General features: G+C 47.9%; 1 protein-coding gene across 3 annotated transcripts in view; it reads left to right on the top strand.

The window, feature by feature from the left end:
• ACACA (acetyl-CoA carboxylase alpha) overlaps positions 1-25193 on the top strand; it is a 270884-nt gene that overhangs the window by 25113 nt on the left and 220578 nt on the right. For all 3 annotated transcript variants that reach the window (XM_038758869.1, XM_038758870.1, XM_038758871.1), the window contains 5 exons: positions 13297-13429; positions 15852-15990; positions 21491-21600; positions 22779-22860; positions 24309-24407. In XM_038758869.1, coding sequence (XP_038614797.1) covers positions 13297-13429; positions 15852-15990; positions 21491-21600; positions 22779-22860; positions 24309-24407 — 563 coding nt within the window. The remainder of the gene's footprint in view (positions 1-13296; positions 13430-15851; positions 15991-21490; positions 21601-22778; positions 22861-24308; positions 24408-25193) is intronic.

The raw sequence follows: 25193 nt of genomic DNA on the forward strand, positions 1-25193 counted from the left end.
TAACCTTTTTCGAGGCCGCGCAGCCAACGACTCCTTCACGCTCCCGATTCACCGTGACATCACTTTCACTCGTGACCTTCCGACTCGGCGGCCCGTGCTCTATCCTCTGCACCATACCGCTTCTCCATGCTGCCTACTATGCGCGAAGCGCTGTACAGAGCGCTTGGGAAAGCCGAGTAGACCAGAATTAGCCATAACGCTTCCCCTGCTGTGGTAGTTGGGAAGGGACATCCTATTTAGTACGGTTTTTCCCATAGCACGTTCAAACTCATACTTTTCTCATTCCTCCAACTCTCCACTTGGCCCAGGCAGAAGCTCTCGTCTGCTTGTGTCTTCTCGACCTAAACTTGGACTTATTTAAAATCCGAAACCGATGATCTGCTGGAAAGGAAAAGCAGCAAGGCCTGGTGGTTAGAGCACAGGCCTGGGTGTCAGAAAGACATGGGTTCTAATCCTGGCTCAGCCGCTCGTCTGCTGTGTGACCGCGGGCAATCACTTCACTCCGTTGCGGGACATGGACCGTGTCCAACCCGATTATCTTGTGCCCACCCCAGCGCTTAGTACAGTGCCCGAACATAGTAAGTGCTTAATAAATACCTTAAGAGAAAAGAATTCATCCATATACTTGCGAGGGACCACCCAGCCTAACCCCACCTTGTTAGGAGGGGGCCAGAGTTGGAAGGAATGAGAGTTTTTTTAAAATTTCTTTTTCTGTTGTAGATAAGCAGATTGCACAAGCCTAGAGGTGGCCAGTTTTGCTCAGAGGCAAAGAACCATAAAAAAAAATTCACCCTTTAATTCAGCCATCTGCTTGGGAGGGACCACCCAGCAGGACCCCAAGTCCTGAAGTTTGGGTCAGAGGAGGGCCAGAGTTAGAAGGAACGAGAGGTTTCCTTTTAATTTCTTTTTCTGTTGTAGATAAGCAGATGGCACAAGCCCGGAGGTTGCCGGTTGTGCTCAAAGGAAAAGCAAGAGACCTTTAATTCTCAGTTCTGCTCACTCTGAAGACCATTTCTCGCTTATATTAGGAGTGACTTCCAAATTTACGGGTCTGCAGACACCCACGATTCATGGGACGGGAATTCCGAATCAATCTTCCTTGGGCGAGGAAGCGGTCGAAGCTTCAAGGCCGAGTCCCCGTCTTTGCCTAGATGGACTCAACGTATGAAAGTCCGTCTGCTCCGGCTCTCCTCTATCCCCAGGGTCGGGGGAGCAGGTTTCAAAGGACTTGAGAAAACAGTACTTTAAGATGGAAAAGAGCTTAAACAGCTCTGACGGTCCTTCGGCCTGCTCAAATCCGTACTGGGCCTAAAAGCTCACCTGTGTACGTGCATCGAGCGCTCAGGGGATCGCTGCCCCAGCCGAGCTAATCTTTCAGGGCAGGAGGTGGACGGGACGTGGATCGTAATCCCGAATCTCGCTCCAGTTTGCTTGGTGAGCTTGGTGAGCTTTAGTGCTATTGCGGCGGTAATACTGATAATCATAATGGCAGTTTTGAGCGCTTACTTTGTGCCCAGCGTTGTACTAAGCATCTGGGTAGAGACCAAGATAATGGGGTCGGGCACAGCCCCCGGCCCACGTGGGGCTCCCAGACAGGCTGGGGGAGGAGGAGTATTGAATCTCCATTTACTCAAGAAGCTTTACACTCGGCAAGAAATGGGTAGAACTACAAAATTCAAAGAATCTCTGCTGCCCAGGCCCTTTTGAACCAGCCCCGGATCCGGACTGTAAGCTCGCTGTGGGCAGGGAATGGGTCTGTCTGGTGGTTATAGCGTAGAACAGTGCTCTGCACACAATAAGGGCTCAGTACGTATGGTTGAATGAATGAGTGAATGAATGAAAAATGGTTACATATTTATTATTCTATTCTATTTATTTATTTATTTATTTAACTTGTACCTATCTATTCTATTTATTTTATTTTGTTAGTATGTTTTGGTTTTGTTCTCTGTCTCCCCCTTTTAGACTGTGAGCCCACTGTTGGGTAGGGACTGTCTCTATATGTTGACAACTTGTCCTTCCCAAGCACTTAGTACAGTGCTCTGCACACAGTAAGCGCTCAATCAATACGATTGATTGATTGATTGCCACCTTTTGGATGACTGGGTCCCATCTGGGCCATCTTTAGAGAGGCAGCTGGCCAGAATGACGATGGTATTTGTTACGCGCTTACTATGTGCCCAGCACTGTTCTAAGCACTCGGGGCGGGGGGATACAAGGTAATCGGGTTGCCCCACGTGGGGTTCACAGTCTTAATCCCCATTTTACGGATGAGGTAACTGAGGCCCAGAGAAGTGAAGCGGCTTGCCCAAAGCCACGCAGCTGACAAGTGGCGGAGCCGGGATTAGAACCCATGACTTCTGACTCCCAAACCCAGGCTTTTTCCACTGAGCCACGCTGGCTGGAAGAGTTAGCGAGGTGATTCAGGAGGGAATCCTCTGGTCGGAAGGGCCTTTGGTGGAAGCCAACGACATAGGTTTGCTCAAACAAACTTAGAATTTAGGAATTTGATTCCCATTCATTCATTCATTCATTCGGTCGTATTTATTGAGCGCTTACTGTGTGCAGAGCACTGTACTAAGCGCTTGGGAAGCACAAGTTGGCAACATATCGAGACGGTCCCTACCCAACAGTGGGCTCACAGTCTAGAAGGGGGAGACAGAGAACAAAACAAAACATATTTACAAAATAAAGAGAATAGACTCTCATTTTTAGCCTCTAGGGACATCATCATCATCATCAATCGTATTTATTGAGCGCTTACTATGTGCAGAGCACTGTACTAAGCTCTTGGGAAGTACAAATTGGCAACATATAGAGACAGTCCCTACCCAACAGTGGGCTCACAGTCTAGAAGGGGGAGACAGAGAACAAAACAAAACATATTTACAAAATAAAATAAAGAGAATAGACTCTCATTTTTAGCCTCTAGGGACATCATCATCATCATATCATCATCAATCGTATTTATTGAGCGCTTACTATGTGCAGAGCACTGTACTAAGCGCTTGGGAAGTACAAATTGGCAACATATAGAGACAGTCCCTACCCAACAGTGGGCTCACAGTCTAAAAGGGGGAGACAGAGAACAAAACCAAACATACAAACAAAATAAAATAAATAGAATAGATATGTACAAGTAAAATAAATAGAGTAATAAATATGTGCAAACATATATACATATGCCCATTCGTGTGTATATTCAATTTTTCCAGCTGTTTCTTCCTCCCTGGTACTTTTAAGTGCCGTAATCTACCGTGTTCTTCCTATTCCCATTATTTGTAATTTTTTTCTTTTTAAATGGTATTAAGCACGTACCAGGTGCCGGGCACTGTAGTGAGCTCCGGAGCAAGTGTAAGATAATCGGGTTGGACGCAGTCCGTGTCCCACAGGAGGTTCACAGTCTGCGGCCCAGAGAAGCGAAGTGACTCACCCAAGGTCACCCGGCAGACGAGTGGCCGAACCGGAATGAAAAACCAGGTCGTTCTGAGTCCCCAGCCCGTGCTCTGTCCACCAGCCGTGCTGCTTTCTGTCTCTCCCGTCCTCTCAGATTATGTCCCGCGCACGGACATCGCTCCGCACGCGGTAAACGCTCACGAAATAACCACTGAGCGTTTGATTAGGTCATAGAGAAGCAGCGTGGCGGAGTGGATAGAGCACGGGCCTGAGGGTCAGAAGGCCATGGGTTCTAATCCCGGCTCCCCCACTTGTCCACTTCTCCGTGCCTCAGTTACCTCGTCTGTCAAATGGGGACTGTGAGCCCCATGTGGCTCGTATCCAATTGGCTCATATCGACCCCAGCACTTAGAACAGTGCCGGGCACGTAGTAAGCGCTCAACAACTACCATAATAATATTATTATTAGGTCCCTGAGAACAGAGAACTGTCTCTTGTCCTCTTCCAAATGCTTAGTACAGTGCCGGGTACTTATTAGATGTCTAGGGCGCTCAACAAATACCATAATAATATTATTATTAGGTCCCTGAGAACAGAGAACTGTCTCTTGTCCTCTTCCAAATGCTTAGTACAGTGCCGGGTACTTATTAGATGTCTAGGGCGCTCAACAAATACCATAATAATATTATTATTAGGTCCCTGAGAACAGAGAACTGTCTCTTGTCCTCTTCCAAATGCTTAGTACAGTGCCGGGTACTTATTAGATGTCTAGGGCGCTCAACAAATACCATAATAATATTATTATTAGGTCCTTGAGAACAGAGAACTGTCTCTTGTCCTCTTCCAAATGCTTAGTACAGTGCCGGGTACTTATTAGATGTCTAGGGCGCTCAACAAATACCATAATAATATTATTATTAGGTCCTTGAGAACAGAGAACTGTCTCTTGTCCTCTTCCAAATGCTTAGTACAGTGCCGGGTACTTATTAGATGTCTAGGGCGCTCAACAAATACCATAATAATATTATTATTAGGTCCTTGAGAACAGAGAACTGTCTCTTGTCCTCTTCCAAATGCGTAGTACAGTGCCGGGTACTTATTAGATGTCTAGGGCGCTCAACAAATACCATAATAATATTATTATTAGGTCCTTGAGAACAGAGAACTGTCTCTTGTCCTCTTCCAAATGCGTAGTACAGTGCCGGGTACTTATTAGATGTCTAGGGAGCTCAACAAATACCATAATAATATTATTATTAGGTCCTTGAGAACAGAGAACTGTCTCTTGTCCTCTTCCAAATGCTTAGTACAGTGCCGGGTACTTATTAGATGTCTAGGGCGCTCAACAACTACCATAATAATATTATTATTAGGTCCTCGAGAACAGAGAACTGTCTCTTGTCCTCTTCCAAATGCGTAGTACAGTGCCGGGTACTTATTAGATGTCTAGGGCGCTCAACAAATACCATAATAATATTATTATTAGGTCCTTGAGAACAGAGAACTGTCTCTTGTCCTCTTCCAAATGCGTAGTACAGTGCCGGGTACTTATTAGATGTCTAGGGCGCTCAACAAATACCAGAATAATATTATTATTAGGTCCTTGAGAACAGAGAACTGTCTCTTGTCCTCTTCCAAATGCTTAGTACAGTGCCGGGTACTTATTAGATGTCTAGGGCGCTCAACAAATACCAGAATAATATTATTATTAGGTCCTTGAGAACAGAGAACTGTCTCTTGTCCTCTTCCGAATGCTTAGTACAGTGCCGGGTACTTATTAGATGTCTAGGGCACTCAACAAATACCAGAATAATATTATTATTAGGTCCTTGAGAACAGAGAACTGTCTCTTGTCCTCTTCCGAATGCTCAGTACAGTGCCGGGTACTTATTAGATGTCTAGGGCGCTCAACAAATACCATAATAATATTATTATTAGGTCCTTGAGAACAGAGAACTGTCTCTTGTCCTCTTCCAAATGCTTAGTACAGTGCCGGGTACTTATTAGATGTCTAGGGCGCTCAACAAATACCAGAATAATATTATTATTAGGTCCTTGAGAACAGAGAACTGTCTCTTGTCCTCTTCCAAATGCTTAGTACAGTGCCGGGTACTTATTAGATGTCTAGGGCGCTCAACAAATACCAGAATAATATTATTATTAGGTCCTTGAGAACAGAGAACTGTCTCTTGTCCTCTTCCAAATGCTTAGTACAGTGCCGGGTACTTATTAGCTGTCTAGGGCTACCGCAGTTGGACTTTATGATGCCCTATTTTTAGTCAGTGGGTAGGGCTGGCCCGTGCCAGTCAAACCAGGGGCGCTTATTGAGAGCTCACTGTGGGCAGAGCACTGTACTGAGCACTTGGGAGTGCTCTGCACACAGTAAGCGCTCAATAAATACGATTGATGATGATACAGTAGATAGTAAATACGTACTGTTGGCTGACTGTCAGCGATGCTGTAAATTAGGTAAGGTTTTCCTAAGACGGCCTGCCGCCGTGCTGATTTCCACTGCACTTTTCCAATGGAAAGAACCAAACTGAAACTGAACTCCGGAGTTCTTTCTCAGGGGAGGGGGTGGCATTAGGGGGAGTGAAATAATAGAGCATTCCCTATGGTTGTGACACTTGATTGATGGTTAGAAAGCCCGATCTTTTTATCCTGCTCGTGTTCCATGCATAGTAGGCTTATCACTTGCCGGTTGCTACTGATTGTCACCTGACAAAGAGCCTGTTGAACCTGTTGGTCGAAGGACACTAGTGGTGAAAGCTGACAGGTTTCGGTTTCTCTTTTCCCCCTCAGCATCTTAGCATCACTTTTCCTCTCTACTCTAAAGGATCAACCCTTTTAGCCCCTTTTAATTTCATCCAGAAACGCTCTGGGCATGTTACTCCCCTCCTCAAAAATCTCCGGTGGCTACCAATCAATCTGCGCATCAGGCAGAAACTCCTCACCCTGGGTTTCAAGGCTGTCCATCACCTCGCCCCATCCTACCTCCCCTCCCTTCTCTCCTTGTCCAGCCCAGCCCGCACCCTCCGCTCCTCCGCCGCTGATCTCCTCACCGTACCTCGCTCTCGCCTGTCCCGCCGTCGACCCCCGGCCCACGTCCTCCCCTGGGCCTGGAATGCCCTCCCTCTGCCCATCCACCAAGCTAGCTCTCTTCCTCCCTTCAAGGCCCTGCTGACAGCTCACCTCCTCCAGGAGGCCTTCCCAGACTGAGCCCCTTCCTTCCTCTCCCCCTCGCCCCCCTCTCCATCCCCCCATCTTACCACCTTCCCTTCCCCACAGCACCTGTATATATGTATATATGTTTGTACAGATTTATTACTCTATTTATTTATTTATTTTATTTGTACATATCTATTCTGTTTTATTTTGTTAGTATGTTTGGTTTTGTTCTCTGTCTCCCCCTTTTAGACTGTGAGCCCACTGTTGGGTCGGGACTGTCTCTATCTGTTGCCAGTTTGTACTTCCCAAGCGCCTAGTACAGTGCTCTGCACATAGTAAGCGCTCAATAAATACAATTGATGACGATGATGATGATCCATTTCCTTTAGTAATGTATACATTCTATTTATAATTTCCCTTAAGCAAGGTCGCCTCTTCTTCTAGCCAGGATTTCTAAATAATAGGTCCCCGCTCTCCCAGAACGTTCTGTCCCCTAAACCACACACCCTTTTGTGGGGCTGTAATATGCGGGGCTCCTACCTGACTTTGCTAGTGTACTACTACAACCCAACCTACACACTTGGCTCCTCCGAGGCCAAGCCGTCCACCGTACCTCGACATCGTCCATCTCGCCGCCGACCCCTCGCCCACAACTTCCCTCTGGCCTGGAACTCCCTTCCTCTTTTTCTTCAGCAGACTGGCACCCTCCCCATCTTCAAATCCCTACTAAGTTCCTTATCCCTTCCGAGAGGCCTTCCCTGACTGGCCTCTCGATTCCCCTCCCTAGTCTTCCTGCGTTGCCTCTGCAGGTGGGTCTGTCCCCTTTAAGCACTCCGACACTCACCCCATCCCCAGTTCCGCAGAGTTCACGTGCTTAAACTATGCCGTTTCCCCGATGGATGATTTATTTCATCATCTCTTGACCCCATTAGACTCCTCGTTTGCGTGGGTTGTGTCCACTCGGTTGTGTTGTGCTCTCCCAAGAGCTTAGTGCTCTTCCCTTAGTGCTCGGTAGCTGTGGCTCGCCCTTTCCGCTCTTCCCAAGCTGACCTCGTAGCTGTTTCCTGCTCTCATCTCTCCCATTTCCCATCACTTGCTCCTGCTGTTTCTTCAGTCTGAAACCGTTCCTTCGGTTTGAAACGCCCTTCCCTCCCCCCGAACTCCGCCAATTCTCAATCCTCCCCCATTTCTGTATCTTTACCTTGTATCTAGAGAAGCAGCGTGGCTCAGTGGAAAGAGCCCGGTCTTTGGAGTCAGAGGTCATGGGTTCAAATCCCAGCTCTGCCTGTTGGCAGCTGCGTGACTTTGGGCAAGGCACTCAACTTCTCTGTGCCTCAGTTACCTCGTCTCTAAAATGGGGATGAAGACCTTGAGCCCCCCCGTGGGACAACCTGATCACCTTGTAACCTCCCCAGCGCTTAGAACAGTGCTTCGCATATAGTAAGCGCTTAATAAATGCCATTATTATTATCTATACCAGCCCTTAGAACAGTGCGTGGCACATATTATGTTGCCAATTTGTACTTCCCAAGCGCTTAGTACAGTGCTCTGCACATCGTAAGTGCTCAATAAATACGATTGATGATGATATTAAGCACTTAACAAATGCCATTATTGTTATCTATACCAGCCCTTAGAACAGTGCGTGGCACATATTAAGCACTTAACAAATCATTTATTTTTTTATCTATTTTTCACAACCCTCCTAAAATACCATTTCCTCCAACTAATGACCGACTCCCCTGACGAATTCCGCAACGCCCCAGGCATTAAAGTAACAACTGTGAGATTCGTTAAGCGATTACCGTAGGCCAAGCACTGCACCGGGCGCTAGGCTTGGGACAAGAAGACCAGGGCAGAGACCGTCCCCGTCCCACATGGAGCTTACAGTCCAAGTAGGAGGGGAAACAGGTGTTTCATCCCCATTTTACCGATGAGGAAACTGAGGGACAAAGAAATTAAGTGACTCGGGGGTGGTTACAGGCAGGAGGCAGGGACCCAGATCCTCTGGACTCGCAGACCGTTGGTGTTTCCACCGGGCCAAACTGTGCAGCCTCTTGCATGGATCTATTTGTAGTCATCTTCAGCATATAAAGAGCTATATTTGACAGAACATTTAATTTATACTAACTCCCCTGACCCTCCAGTACCCTGCAGTTATTGTCCCATATCTCCTATACCATTACTCTCCACTTCCCCTCCTCCAGTTCTCTCCTCACCTTCCACCCCCAGTCTTGCTACTGCCCCTTTCACTCCGCAGAAGTGCCCCTCTCTTAAGGTTACCAATGATCTTCATGCCAAATCCAGCGGCTTCTATTCCATCCTAATCTCCGTAGACCCGCCAGCTGTTTGTGACACTGTGAACCACCCCCTTCTCGGGGAGACATTCTGTAACCGTGGCTTCACTGACAACGTCCTCTCCTGGTTCTCCTCCTACCTGTGTGGCATTGCCTCATTCTCTCCTCTCTGCCTCCCACCCTGTAGCTATGGAACCGTGTAAAGCTCAGTTCTGGGTCCCCCGCTATTCTCCGACGACACCCGCTCCCTCGGAGAACTCATTCACTCCCGTGACTTCAGCTGTCCTCGGTCTGTGGGTGACTCCCGAATCTACCTTTTCAGCTCTGGCCTCTGTGCTTCTCTGCAGTCTCACATTTCCTCCCGCCTTCAGACGCCTCAAACTAAAGATATCCAAACCAGGAAACTCCCCTCCTTCCCACCCAAGCCCTGCCCTCCCCCTGTCTTTCCCATCACAGTAGACAGCCTCTGTCTCACAGGCCTGTCTCCCCTTTGCATTATCCTCATCTCTCATCATTCAACCCACACAGTCTGACAGGAGGATTTGTTGGTTCTGCCTTCCAGCATCTGTAGAATCTCCCGTTTCCTCTCCTTCCAAACTGCCACCCCCTGGGCCAAGGCACATACCATAGCCTGCCTTGACCACTTGCTGACCTCCCTTGCCTCCTGTCTCTTGGTCTATACTTCACTCAGCTGTCCAGATCATTTTTCTAGAAAGAAAGCCCTTCAGTCGATGTCTCCCCGCTCCTCAACAACTTCAATGGTTGCCCATCCACCTCCCCATCAAACAGAAGCTCCTTACCATTGGCTTTAAAACACTCCATCAGCCCTCCCCGCCTCCGACATATCTCACCGATCTCTTTCTACAACCCAGCCCGCACGCTTCACTCCTCCAAAGCCAGCCCACTCACCGTACGTCAATCCCGACGATCTTGCCTCCGAGCCCTTGCTCGGGTCCTACCTCTGACCTGGAACTCCCTCCCACTTGAGATCCGACAGACCACCGCTCTCTCATCTTCAAAGCCCTTCGAACATCTCATCCCCTTCCAAGAGGCCTTTCCCAACGAAGCTCCCATCTGCAGTGCTTACTCACTTGGATCTGTATCCCTTCTGCATTTAATATTCATTCACCCCATCCCCAGCACTCGTGTAAATATCCTTGCACTCCACCATTTCCCCGGTCTGTGATTCATTTTTGTAATAATAATAATCATGATGGCATATCGTGTAAATATCCTTACGCTCCACCATTTCCCCTCTCTGTGTCTCTGTGATTCATTTTTGCAATAATAATAATCATGATGGCATTTATTGAGCACTTACTATGTGCAAAGCACCGTTCTAAGTGCTGGGGAGGCCACAAGGTGATCAGGTTGTCCCACAGGGGGCTCGCAGTCTTCATCCCCATTTTACAGATGAGGTAACTGAGGCCCAGAGAAGTGAAGTGACTTGCCCAAAGTCATACAGCTGACAATTGGCGGAGCCAGGATTTGAACCCATGACCTCTGACTCCAAAGCCCGGGCTCTTTCCACTGAGCCACGCTGCTGCTCGTCTCCACTTCTAGACTGTAAACTCCTTGTGGGCAGGGGTCGTAGCTGTCTATTGTATTGTATTCTTGCACACGCTTAGTAATAATAATAATAATAATGATGGTATTTAAGTGCTTACTACGTGCCAAGCACTGTTCTAAGTGCTGGGGTAGATACGAGGTAATCAGGTCGACCCACGTGGGGCTCACAGTCTTAATCTTAATCCCCCCCCATTTTACCTCCTTCCCTTCCCCGCAGCACCTGTATATATGTATATATGTTTGTGCATATTTATTACTCTATTTTACTTGTACATATCTATTCTATTTGTTTTATTTTGTTACTATGTTTGGTTTTGTTCTCTGTCTCCCATATATGTCTATATGTTTGTGCATATTTATTACTCTATTTTACTTGCACATGTCTATTCTATTTGTTTTATTTTGTTACTGTGTTTGGCTTTGTTCTCTGTCTCCCCCTTTTAGACTGTGAGCCCACTGTTGGGTAGGGACTGTCTCTATATGTTGCCAATTTGGACTTCCCAAGCACTTAGTACAGTGCTCTGCACACAGTAAGCGCTCAATAAATACGATTGATTGATTGATTGATTCATCCTCATTTTACAGATGAGGTAGCTGAGGCACAGAGAAGTGACTTTCCCAAAGCCGCACAGCTCATAAGTGGCAGAGCCGGGATTCGAACCCACGTCCTCTGACTCCCAAGCCCGGGCTCTTTCCACCGAGCCACACCGTACAGTGGCCTGCACCCAGCAGGTGCTCAATAAATGCTATGGATTAATTCCATTGTTTGTAAATATTTTTGTCAGGGTGCCCCCCTCCTCCCCCATTAGAGTGTAAGCTCTTTGTGGGCAGGGAATGCGCCTTGTGCTTCTGATGTAACTTTACTGCAGGCTGGTGTATAGTGTATTGTACTCTGTTGGCGTTCAATGAATATCACAACTACTATTACTACTATATTACCGTGTTACTAGAATTACTAGTTCAACTAGGCCTAGATTTCAGACCTCTGTGGGGCAGGGGTTGGCGGCTCCTGGAAAGGGAAGCTCCTCATGACCCGACGGCTCCTCTGAGCAGGAGAAGGAATTGTACATGCACGGAAATCACCGAGCGCTCACGTTGAGGTTAGCGCTCAATAAATACGACGGAATGAATTGAAGTTCTGCCCTTTTCTCAGATCCGAGGGTGAGCCCAGCCGTCATTTTGGGCCTGGCTTTCTGACACTTAGCTCAGACTGATGTAGACCTCAGAGCCCACGCCGTACTCCCTCCCCAGCCATGAATTTTTCTGTCCCTTTACCGTTTGGGTCACCTGATTATTTATTGAGCACCTTATTGCTCAATAAATATTGCACTGGAGTATTTGTTGAGCACTTACTCCAGTCAGAGCACTGGAGAGTACATTTAAGTTAGCTGACCCCATCCCTGCCCCCCGCAGCGAGTTTATAATCTAACAGGGGAGACTGAGCCTGAAATAAATTGCACTTAGGGAGTAGCCCAGTTTAAAAATCTGTGCATTAAATGCTATGGGAGGAACGGGCCGGGAGAGTATCCAAGGCTGTGGGTGAGGTGATGGGAAAGTATAAAAGTGACATTAAAGTGGCGGGGGATTGGGGTGGCGAGATAAACGATTCATCAGGGACTTCTAGACAGTGAGCCCACTGTTGGGTAGGGACCGTCTCCGTATGTTGCCAACTTGGACTTCCCAAGCGCTTAGTACACTGCTCTGCACACAGTAAGCGCTCAATAAATACGATTGAATGACTGGATGAATCATCATCATCATCAATCGTATTTATTGAGCGCTTACTATGTGCAGGGCACTGTACTAAGCGCTTGGGAAGTACAAATTGGCAACATATAGAGCCAGTCCCTACCCAACAGTGGGCTCACACTCTATAAGGGGGAGACAGAGAACAAAACCAAACATACTAACAAAATAAAATAAATAGAATAGGTATGTACAAATAAAATAAATAAATAAATAGAGCAAAAAAAATTATGTACAAACATATATACATATATACAGGTGCTGTGGGGAAGGGAAGGAGGTAAGATGGGGGGGATGGAGGGGGGACGAGGGGGAGAGGTAGGAAGGGGCTCAGTCTGGGAAGGCCTCCTGGAGGAGGTGAGCTCTCAGCAGGGCCTTGAAGGGAGGAAGAGAGCTAGTTTGGCGGAGGGGCAGAGGGATTGGGGGCATGCCAGGCCCGGGGGATGATGTGGGCCGGGGGTCGATGGCGGGACAGGCGAGAACGAGGTACGGGGAGGAGATTAACGGCGGAGGAGCGGAGGGTGCGGGCTGGGCTGGAGAAGGAGAGAAGGGAGGTGAGGTAGGAGGGGGCGAGGGGATGGACAGCCTGGAAGCCCAGGGTGAGGAGTTTCTGCCTGATGCGCAGATTTGAATCAGGGAATGATGCCTCGTTGTTTTGTTAAGCAGTGATATTGTTTTTTTTTTAATTAGGCTGAAAACAGCCTCCCTCTTATTTCCGTGAGAACTGCCTGTCCCCTTGTCTTTTTATCTTCCAGTCTGTTATAGACGTAAACCAGGAATTGTTAGCGTCCTGAAGGCAGGGACTCTCTTATTAGTCCTTTGTAATTCTCTGCACCAGTCAGTACAGACTGTTTTGTCGTCTGTTGCCCCCCTTCTAGACTGTGAGCCCGTTGTTGGGTAGGGATCATCTCTGTCTGTTGCCGAATTGTACTTTCCAAGCGCTTAATACAGTGCTCTCACACAGTAAGCGCTCAATAAATGCGACTGAAGGAATGAGTATATTACTGTGTACCCTGAGCAATAAATACTGTTGAATGGATGACTTGGGCACTGCAGTTCCAGACCTGAGATCCTGTCAGGGGGTCTGTTTTTAATCTTTATATTTTTTGGTTCCTTTTAGGCCCAGCATGTCTGGCCTGCACCTGGTAAAACAAGGCCGTGATCGAAAGAAAATAGACCTGCAGCGAGATTTCACTGTGGCTTCTCCAGCAGAGTTTGTGACTCGTTTTGGAGGAAATAAAGTTATCGAAAAGGTAAGATGTGAACTTTCTCCGGGTTCCTCTTTTTTTCCCACGTTTCTGCCGTAAAAGCCCCGATTCCCAAACTGGTGGATGCGGGGCTACAAAGCAGTTGCTCAAAATAAACTCCAATAAATAAAATGAAATGGTTATTTATTAAAAATAAATGAAATAAATATTTTATTATTATTTATTATTACAAAATAAATTTCCACAGTATGTCTGCCTCGTTCCAAAAGGATTTTTCACCCTCTGCCCCAGTAAATCTCATTTGCCCTGTCAAGTACCCACCTGCAACTACAAAATGCTAGCAGGAGGTCACTTTTTATTTCTAATGGGAAAGAGTTTGTGTTTTCAGTGTATGGGTACTGTAGTTTTAGCAACACTTCTTAATAATAATAATAGTTATGGACGTGATTAAGCGCTTACTATGTGCCAAGCACCATTCTAAGCCCTGGGGTAGAAACATGTTAATCAGGTTAGACAAAGTCCCTGTCCCACACGGGGCTCACACTCTTATCCTCTGAATGATTGCATCAGAGGAAGCTGCCCAGGGTATCAGATTATCCTGCGGCAACTGTTATGAAACTGACAACATTAATAATAATAATTGTGGTATTTAAGTGCTTACTATGTGCCGGGCAATGTACTAAACGTTGGGGTAGGTGCAGACAGATTTTGAAGTCCCTCTCCCACATGGGACTCAGTCTTAACCCCCATTTTATAGATGAGGAAACTGAGGCCCGGAGAAGTGACTCGCCCAAGGTCACCCGGCAGAGAGGTGGCGGAGCCGGGATTAGAACCCAGGTCCTTCAGACTCCCAGGCTCGTGCTCTATCTGCTGGGCCACGCTGCTTCTCATGCAGTCACCCAGGTGCCCAGAGCTCACGGAACAGCTCTGATGGTCAGCGTGAGCAGGGCGAATCAAGCCCGTGTGACCTCTTGGGCCGTCACGGAGTCACCGGAGGATTTGGGGGAAAGGTCCCAAATGGAGATTTTAGATGCCGCAATCTGTGACGTAAGTAACCATTCATCACTTACCCAGGTCCTGGCCAGGAAAACCTATGGAATGGCCGGAGGGATTTTAAGCCTATGTCAGAGGGAAGCAACAGCTCATCGTAGTTTGTCAGGAACCACAGGATCCGTGGTTTGTCAAGTGAGGCGAGGGGCCTTGCGGAAATCAACCAATCAATCAATCAATCGTATTTATTGAGCGCTTACTGTGTGCAGAGCACCGGACTAAGCGCTTGGGAAGTACAAGTCGGCAACGCATAGAGACAGTCCCTACCCAACAGCGGGCTCACAGTCTAGAAGGGGGAGACGGAGAACAAAACCAAACATACGAACAAAATAAAATAAATAGATAGGTACAAGTAAGATAAATAGAGTAATAAATATGTAGAAACATATATACAGGTGCTGTGGGGAAGGGAAGGAGGTAAGATGGGGGGATGGAGAGGGGGATGAACACAGGCCTGGGATTCCGACGACCTGGGCTCCAAGTCTGGCTCTGCCACTTGTCTTCCGTGTACCCTTTGGCAAGTCACTTAACTTATCTGTGCCTCAGTTACCTGGGCTGTGAAATGGAGATTAAGACTCGAATCCCACGTGGGACATGGACTGGGTCCAACCTGGTTACCTTGTCTCTGTCCCAGCACTTAGAGTGCCTGGCATCTAGTTAGTGCTTAACCAAGGCCACTCAAATACCAGTACCATTTAAAACAAAAGAGAAGCAGCACGGTGTAGTGGATAGAGCACGAATCAGAAAGTCTTGGGTTCTCATCCCAGCTCCATCACTTGTCTACTGTGTGACCTTGGACAAGTCACTTGATTTCTCTGTGCCTCTGTTACTTCATCTGCAAAATGGGGATTGAGATGTGAGCCCCAACCGGGACAGGGACTGTGTCCAACTCAATTTGCTTTTGTCCACCCCAGCGCTCAGGACAGCGCCTGGCACATAGTAAGTGCCTAACAAATACCATTATTATTATTATTGTCCAAAGTAGGAGTAGGTCTCTTCGGCTTGTGGAGATACTGGCATGTGGAGGCCTGGAAACTTGAATTTGCAAAGATTCTTAAACCGACCGGTTAGCGAGACGTGGAGATACCCAGGCCTAAGACTTGGACAACTCCGTGAAGTTGCCGTCCTCTTCCATCCCTCAGAGGGGATTCTGGAATTTGTGCAGTTGGGCCTGAGCTCTTCCAAAAACAGAACTAGAGCGAATTAGTTCCGGTTGACATCTCTTTGGCCTGCACCTCAGTATCAGGCTGATTGAGCGAGAGCTGGGTTTTCAACATATCGACGGTAATGAGCTTTCTCTTGGGAGCCCGGCTGGCCCGGAGGTAAAACGACCCAGGTGAAATCTCTAATTCCCTTCCACACGTTTCTCCTCCCCGTCTCCCCCTTCTCCGCTCCCACTCCCTCATTTTTTCTTCAGGTTCTCATCGCCAACAACGGCATCGCTGCCGTGAAATGCATGCGCTCTATCCGCCGGTGGTCTTACGAGATGTTTAGAAATGAGCGGGCCATTCGATTTGTGGTCATGGTCACCCCTGAAGATCTGAAAGCCAACGCAGGTGAGCTCCTGGTGTCAGAGCTGGCCAAGAAGAGCCAGCCCTGTCCTTCCCAGAGGGTGCAAATTATGTGGCTAATCCCTCAAGTAGGTGGCAAGGCAACTTCAGTACACGCCTAACCTCGTGGAGATTCCACGTGTAACTAAAGAGAAAAGAAATCTTCACCCTTCGGAAGTTGGATCCCTTAGAAATGATTCCAGCGCGATGTGGGACTTTTTGTCTTTTCCACATCTCAAGTTCTGTGGTTGTTAAACTTTAACTTATTTGATCTACCCTAGACTTTCCAGCCCCTCAGTTTCAGGCACAAGTAGGTAGAAATTTCAACACCGGTTGTTTGGTCTTCCAAACCGTGAATCTTTTTTTTTTTTAGCGTTAAGTATCCCTGCGGTACATTCTCCTCCGTCCACCCTCCACTAAGTTAGAAAGCCCTTTTCAAGAGAGGAAGTAATTGGTGAACCGTTTTGAAGTTTGGAGTTCTTCGGCGGTGGTAATCATGAAGTTTCCATTTCTTCCTTGGGTCGTCGTCTGCTTCTCTCCTGTGGGAATTTCTTCCCCTTCACGGTCCTGGGTTTCCACCTGTTTCTCAACTGCCTTTTCTTCCCCCTCCTTACCTGCAGGCATCTCAGCCACGGAGTTGTGGATCAGAGATTATCATCTTAATCTAGAGGTGTGGTAATTCCCCAGGTCTCTATTCCATGGAATATCGTCATCTATTAGGTAGCCTAAATATTTTTTTAGGCGCAGCCTATGGAGACAAGTTGACATGAAGCAGGACGGGGACTTGAGGGGGTCAGGCCGGGGCGGGGGAGCAGAAAGAGAGGGGAAGGAGAAGGGGACAGAGAAATAGGACAGGATGGAAAGAAGCAGTGTGCCTAGTGGATAGAGCTTGGGTCTGTGTTCTAATTCTGCCTCTGCCCCTTGCCAGCTGTCTGACTTCGGGCCAGTCACTTCTCTGTGCCTCAGTTACCTCATCTGCAAACTGGGAATTAAAACTGTGAGGCCCCGTGTGGGACGTGGATGGTGCCCAACCTGACTGATTACCTCAGCGCTTAGTACAGTGCCTGGCACATAGGAAGCACTTAGTGAATATCATAAAAAATAAAAAGGCACCCGTTAATGTGCCGGTTGCTGACAGATTCCTCGGAGGGGTGGTTCTCATTCTGAGAAGGAGCTAAAATGAACTAGCCTCCTAATCATTTATGATATGAAGGAATTAAAACCGTAAAGGATAAAGATGAATCAGTAAAGAGCCTCGAGGAGCAAATGGCTGCGATGGGAGCTTAGCAGTCTTTGGGCTTTCCCTCTGTGGGCAGATGCAGCACTGGACAGCATCAGATTATTCTATTTTACTTGTACATGTTTACTAGTCTATTTATTTTGTTAACGATGTTCTTCTAGCTATAATTCTATTTATTCTGATGATTTTGCCACCTGTCCACCTGTTTTGTTTTGTTGTCTGTCTCCCCCTTCTAGACTGTGAGCCCACTGTTGGGTAGGGACCGTCTCTCTATGTTGCCGACTTGCCCTTCCCAAGCGCTTAGTCCAGTGCTCTGCCCACAGTAAGTGCTCAATAAATACGATTGAATGAATGAAATAGAGGAGGGAGAAGAAAAGAGCGGGGGGAAAAAGGGGCCACTTTCTAAACTCTAGACTATAAACTCACGGTGGGCAGGGAACGGATCGACCCACTCTGTTATATTGTACTCTGGCAAGCGCTTAGTCCGGTGTTCTGCACACAGTAAGCGCTCAGTACATACCATTGACTGATGGATTGATCTCCCATTGTCATCTGTCAGCCCTGTCCCTCCTAGGTAGGCAGAAATGGCAGCAGAGGCAAGAGAACAGATGACCTCCTCCTCCTCTTCTCCTCATTCTCTTCCTCCTTTCCCCCTTCGATGGTGGCAGAAACAGCTGTTACTACGGCTCCGCTGCTAGCCTGAACTGCCTCAACCATGGTGGTCGCTGGCACTGCTGAAACGAGGGGCTTCAGGCCACGGTAGAAACTTCTGAGAAAGGCCCGTTTGCCAGAATGGTCTCAGGATGGGCCAGTTTACCAGAACGGTGCCAGGATGGGTCATTTTAACAGTGATGGTGGGGCTGAGGGGGTGGGAGAAGCAGTGAAGAAGTGGAGGGGGAGAGGGGGAGAATTCTGAGCAGGAAAGGACAAGCTTCTTTATTCCTCCTCCGTCCTGCTGCGTCACCACAGTGGCCGTGGGGGCCTTTTGGGGGACAAGATGGGTACCTAAAAGTGCGACGGTTCTCTACTAAATGTGAACATCCGGTCACCACGAGCTTATTTTGATCAAGGATGCTTCCCTCCCCACCCCGTCACCTCCCCCCAGCCTCCTCCACCTTAGGTTTTTTTTTTTTAAATCTATAAAAACACAAAAAAATATTGGGGTTAGGGTTAGTGCTGCGTATCAGGATATTACCAGAGAAGAAAAGCCACCTGCAAAACCCTTCGACTTCAGCATCCTAGAAGGAACGAATTTGGAGTCCTCGATTCTCCTTAAGTCATATTCACATTTACTCCGGGACCTAAAAGGGAAATGATCATCATCAGTCGTATTTATTGAGCGCTTACTGTGTGCAGAGCACTGTACTAAGCGCTTGGGAAGTACAAGTTGGCAACATCTAGAGACAGTCCCTACCCAATAGTGGGCTCACAGTCTAAAAGGGGGAGACAGAGAACAAAACCAAACATACTAACAAAATAAACTAAATAGAATAGATATGTACGAGTAAAATAAATAAATAGAGTAATAAATATGTACAGACATATATACATATATACAGGTTAGTTAACAGTCCAATATACTTGCCTCTTTTTCAGGCAACCTCCCTCCACTTCCATTCAGGTGACAAATAACTAAATCGTATTTTGCCAGCCTTAGCAGGCTGGTAGGAAGTAAACAGTCTAGTAAATATCTGTTGCTAGCTAGATGGTTCCAGGATTGAATTCATAAGATGTGCTTTAGAGAAGAAGCGTGACTCAGCGGAAAGAGCCCGGGCTTTGGAGTCAGAGGTCATCGGTTCAAATCCCGACTCTTCCAATTGTCAGCTGTGTGACTTTGGGCAAGTTACTTAACTTCTCTGCGCCTCAGTTACCTCATCTGTAAAATGGAGACTGATTGTGAGCCCCCCATGGGACAACCTGATCACCTTGTAACCTCCCCAGCGCTCAGAACAGTGCTTTGCACATAGTAAGCGCTTAATAAATGCCATTATTATTATTATTAAACAATCTAGTAAATATCTGTTGCTAGCTAGATGGTTCCAGGATTGAATTCGTAAGATGTGCTTTCGAGAAGCAGCGTGGCTCAGTGGAAAGAGCCCGGGCTTTGGAGTCAGAGGTCATGGGTTCAAGTCCCGACTCCGCCAATTGTCAGCTGTTTGACTTTGGGCAAGTCACTTAACTTCTCTGCGCCTCAGTTCCCTCATCCTTAAAATGGGGATTAAGACTGTGAGCCCTCCCCGTGGGACAACCTGATCACCTTGTAACCTCCCCAGCACTTAGAACAGTGCTTGGCACATCGTAAGCGCTGAATAAATGCCACCATCATTATTATTATTATAATTCTTTGCAGTAAGAGGGAGGAAGGGGCTAAAATGTCCCTGTAAAAATGCTCCCTCTAGACTGAGGACTGTCTTTTATTTAGGCTCCCTCTCAGACCAGCCGATTTTTCTCAAGGCAGAAGAACGGTCAGCTCCCGTCTTAAATCATCCGTTTGAGCTCCTCCTTCTTTCCGTTTCTTCGTTCCTGCTAGATGCTGTTGATCAGCTCCAGCCCCTGCAACCCTTCCAGAGGGCAGTAAAATAAAGGACTAGTGCCTTCTTTTCACCCGGGGCCTGCTGAGGACTGATTCTAAAAATATTTTCAGGGCCCCGTTGGGCCAGACTTTGGCTTTTCCTGCGTTGGTTGGATTCGGGCCAGTGCAGGGCTCTAGTTCCCAGAAGTCAGAGCCAGGAGATGTAACCTCCCCAGCACTTAGAACAGTGCTTGGCACATCGTAAGCGCTGAATAAATGCCATCATTATTATTATTATTGTTATTCTTTGCAGTAAGAGGGAGGAAGGGGCTAAAATGTCCCTGAAAAAATGCTCCCTCTAGACTGAGAGGACTGGCTTTTATTTAGGCTCCCTCTCAGACCAGCCGATTTTTCTCAAGGCAGAAGAACGGTCAGCTCCCGTCTTAAATCATCCGTTTGAGCTCCTCCTTCTTTCTGTTTCTTCGTTCCTGCTAGATGCTGTTGACGGTCAGCTCCAGCCCCCGCAACCTTCCGGAGGGCAGGAAAATAAAGGACTAGTGCCTTCTTTTCACCCGGGGCCCGCTGAGGACTGATTCTAAAAATATTTTCAGGGCCCCGTTGGGCCAGACTTTGGCTTTTCCTGCGCTGGTTGGATTCGGGCCAGTGCAGGGCTCTAGTTCCCAGAAGTCAGAGCCAGGAGAAGAGATGAGGGGGTTGGCTAGCTTCCTTGGTCGCCGAGGGGTTTGGGGTGGGCGCCTCGGGGCGGAGTTTTTCCCTCATTATCCGAAAGCAGCCGGTAGAAGAGAGGTGGCCCGCAGAATGCTTTCAGGCCTCCAGTTGGTTTGCTGCAGCCTGAAGCTTGCATCCCCCGCGACTCCCAAATGCCCCTGAATCTTCTCCAGATGCAGCCAGAAACTCTTGCGTGCCGCAACCCCACGCAGCCCCCTCTGCGCTTAGCAGCTCAGGGCGGGTGGGCGTCGAGAGGAGCGGGTCCGTTCAGAGGCTGCGGACTCCATCTGTGGCGAGCTTGGAGGCCCTTAAGAGCCTCAGCGGGCACAAGTCCATCTGTCCTCTCTTCTCCTTGTACTCCTCCCCCTCCTCCCCTCCGCACGACAGCTGGGAAAACGTGTTCTCCAGCTGTCAACAGGTAAGTAAATGTCATCAAAGGGCCCTGCAGCCTAAATAAATCCTTCCCTCACACCCCCTTGCCCTGGAATATCCCTAACCAGGATTTAGCTGGGCAGAGGTTGAATTCCAACTAGTATTCCTCGCAACCACCCTGTGATCCTGGGTATACTGTGTGGTAGGGGAGGAGACTGTAAGCTCCATGTGGGCAGGAAATGTGTCTCCCCACTCCTTTGCAGTATACTCTCCCAAGCGCTCAGTGCTCTGCACACGGTAAGCGCTCAGTGAACGCGATGGATTGATTGAGAGCAGCCTTTATGTAATAATAATAATGGCATTTATTAAGCGCTTACTATGTGCCAAGCACTGTTCCAAACACTGGGGCAGATACAAGGTGATCAGATTGTCCCATGGGGGCTCACAGTCTTCATCCCCATCTTACAGATGGGGGAACTGAGGCCCAGAGAAGTTAAGTGACTTGCCCAAAGTCACACAGCTGACAAGTGGCGGAGCCGGGATTTGAACCCATGACCTCTGACTCCAAAGTCCGGGCTCTTTCCATTGAGCCACGCTGCTGTGCCATTACATTCTTTCAATTCTCTGACCGTTCACCCCGCTTGCGTTTTCAGAGTACATTAAGATGGCAGACCATTACGTGCCGGTGCCAGGGGGCACGAACAACAACAACTATGCCAACGTGGAACTGATTCTCGATATCGCGAAAAGGATTCCCGTGCAAGTAAGAGAGGCGGATGTTCTCTTCGAGCCTAATTCACCCCCCTTTCCCCACCCCACTGTCTGCCCTCCTGGATGGCATCTGTCAGATCCGAAGCCAAGGAAGGGCATCGAGGGGGAAGAGCTTCGTTTCGTGTTATTAAAAACGTCTCGAAAGACAGGCCTCGATCAAGTGGAAGGGCCGGAGGGAGATGAGTTAAAATGGGGTCGGCATATCTAGAGCAATAGGGTTGGAGTGGATATTGAGAGATCACCTGGTTTGTGCCTTGGTTTTCGGCAGAATCGCCGTTAAATCACGCTAGTCAAGTGAGACTAGTGAGCCCGAAGGAGCGACTGGAATATTTCTGAAGAGATGTCTTCTTTGAAATGGTATTTTTTAAGCGCTTACTATAAGCAAGGCACTGTTCTAAGCGCCGTGGATAGAAACAAGTTAATAAGAGTGGACACAGTCCCTGTCCCACATGGGGCTCCCCATTTTACAGATGAGGTAACTTGAACACAGAGAAGCGAAGTGACTTGCCCAAGATCACACAGCAGACGTGGCGGGGCCGGGATTATTTCAGTACAATTCAATCGTATTTATTGAGCGCTTAGAACCCAAATCCTTCTTACTTCCAGGCCCGCGCTCTATCTACTAGCTCACGCTGTATTTACACAAGCCCATGAAGGGCCTTCAGACACGCGCGATACCTTGTCCTTGTCCTAGAGACGTAGACCAGCCCGAAGCATTATTTTAAAATCCACGCAGCGCAAAATCCAGGGTCGCGGCTGTAACCGGGAAAGGCAAGAGCTGGAGTTCCACGGATAAGATGTCGTTGTTCAGAGGTTCGAACATTTCCAGAAACAGCCCTTTAGCGGCCTGAGTGAAAGGGTCTTAAGTGAGTTCCCTGTAGAGTAACCAAGCTAGTTGGCATTTTAATGCCCAGTATAACTCTGTTATAGCCTCTTCTGAGATCTTGCTACAAAGGGCTGCTTATTGTGATTTCCTGAGGAGATTGCCAAGAGCCCCAACAAAGAAGCTGATTTGAGCACTTGATGCAGACAGGCCGCTGCTATGGGGCTATTGTATTGTACGTGATGGAACCAGCCAGAGCAGAAATTGTTTCAGCGAGCAGGGTTTTGTGGGGATTTTTGTTTTGTTTTGGATGTCTAAAGAATAAATTGCTGTGTGTTCCTCTGCAGGCAGTGTGGGCTGGCTGGGGTCACGCTTCCGAGAATCCCAAGCTTCCCGAACTCCTCCTGAAAAACGGCATTGCTTTTATGGGTAAGAATCTCTTGAACTAGTTACTTACAGGGCCTGCCCCTTATTTCTGTCCTCCTGCCACCCAGTCAGAGCTTTTTCCTGTCTTTACATGCCTAGGTATCTTCTCCTCAGCAAATTACCGTTAGCCCTGACCTCTTTCCAAACCTTAGGTCTCTTAACCGCTTTTCACTTCTTGACTACAACCGGAGGGCCTCCTGGGGACTTTGAAAGGACCCCAAATTTTCCCCTTCTAGACTGTGAGCCCGTTGTTGGGTAGGGATTGTCCCTCCTTGTTGCCGAATTGTCCTTTCCAAGAGCTTAGGACAGTTTTCTGCACACAGTAAGCACTCAGTAGATACGACTGAATGAATCTGGGGAGAAATGCTGGTCGTGCGGAAAGAAACTTCTAACAGGGCCATTCACATATCGTGGATGGTCCAGCCGTATAAGTTTTCTTTAAGGACTCTGGGATGAAGTTTCAAGGAGTTGGATGGGAGGTTTGCTCCCAAAGGAGAATTGCAGATTCCACCCGTTGTCTAGAAACTCCACTGCTGTGGTCACAAAGGTTTCACCTGGAGAACCTCCTCCATCTCCTCCGCTCAACATCTCAGTGCCTTCCTCACTGCCAGCACTCCAGAGATACAGAAATGCTTTACGGGAACCGAGCCAACCGACAGCGGCCAAGAAAGCGAAAGGAGAAACTGCTTCTCCTGCGTCTCAGAGCTTCAAGTGAGGCACTCTCTCCTCACCTGCTCTCACTTCTCGCTGGGATCCTCACAGTTCACATTACTTGTCTCTATTGCCTGCCGTACCAGCTGACCCCTTCTAGTACGTTGGAAGTGCTCCCAGAGGGGAGATTGAAAATCTCTGCCTTGGGAACCTGAGTAAATCCTCTCAGATCACGCCTGCGTGAAACCTCGGCATTTCGAGAACCTCTGAGACATATTCTCCAACCGTTCGGGACAGCTTACAAAATCCAAGACGGTTCCGGAAAACCAGCGTGTAAAGAGGCAGGCTGACCGTGAAGGATGGAAGGGAAAACTGAAGCGAAAAGAGAATCCTAGGACAGAGAAAACCTTTGGAGACTTGGGCATTATGCCCCTCAGTGAAAGGGGTTAATTAACAGAAGGCCCCATTCGCTTCTGCTGGGACTTACTGGAAACTGTGCCGAAAAATGAGAACGTACAAGATTGAGTAGTCCAAGATTCTTCTCCTATCGATCGTTTAGAAAAGAGTAAATTCTGCTTTATAGTCCGTGTTGAAGGGACGGATCCCAACCGGGCCTTGGCTGGTTTTTTGTGTTGCTGTTTGCAACACAACAAGAAAGTGCCCATTTTGTGAGGGCCTGCCTGTTCTTTTGTTCTTTACCCATCAATCGCAAAAGAAGTTGGGCTGGCTGTGGCACGCGTGTGTTGGCTTGTGGTTTGTGAGGTCTCTCCTCTCCTCTAAGTCCTGTTTTGTCTTTGCAGGTCCTCCAAGCCAAGCCATGTGGGCTTTGGGTGATAAAATCGCTTCCTCCATTGTGGCCCAGACTGCAGGCATCCCCACTCTTCCCTGGAGTGGCAACGGTAAGGAAGAACTTATTTGGAGCAGGATACGTGGTGGAAGTCAACAGGATGGGAAAAGACTTGGGAACCAAGCAGCGTAGTGTAGTGGATAGAGCACAGACTTGGGCGTCAGAAGGTCGTGGGTTCTCATCCCACCTTTGCCGCTTGCCTTGAGCAAGTCACATAATTCATTCAATCGTATTTATTGAGCGCTTACTGTGTGCAGAGCACTGTACTAAGCGCTTGGGAAGTACAAGTTGGCGACATATAGAGACGGTCCCCACCCAACAACGGGCTCACACTTCTCTGTGCCTCAGTTACCTCGTTTGTAAAATGTGTGAGCCCCATGTGGGACAGGGACTCATGGGTTCAAATCCCAGCTCCGCCAATTGTCAGCCGTGTGACTTTGGGCAAGCCACTTAACTTCTCCGGGCCTCAGTTCATCATCATCATCATCATCATCAATCATATTTATTGAGCGCTTACTGTGTGCAGAGCACTGTACTAAGCGCTTGGGAAGTACAAGTTGGCAACATATAGAGACAGTCCCTACCCAACAGTGGGCTCAAAGTCTAGAAGGGGGAGACAGAGAACAAAACCAAACATACTAACAGAATAAAATAAATAGAATAGACATGTACAAGTAAAATAAATAAATGGGGACTGTGAGCCTCCTGTGGGACAACCTGATTGCCTTGTAACCTCCCCAGAGCTTAGAGTGCTTTGCACATAGTAAGCGCTTAAGAAATGCCATAATTATTATTATTACTATTATTAAATCCATTTGCTTGTGTCCACCCCAGCGCT

The sequence above is a fragment of the Tachyglossus aculeatus genome, chromosome 17, assembly GCF_015852505.1.
Source record: "Tachyglossus aculeatus isolate mTacAcu1 chromosome 17, mTacAcu1.pri, whole genome shotgun sequence".
Classification (NCBI taxonomy): Eukaryota; Metazoa; Chordata; class Mammalia; order Monotremata; family Tachyglossidae; genus Tachyglossus; species Tachyglossus aculeatus.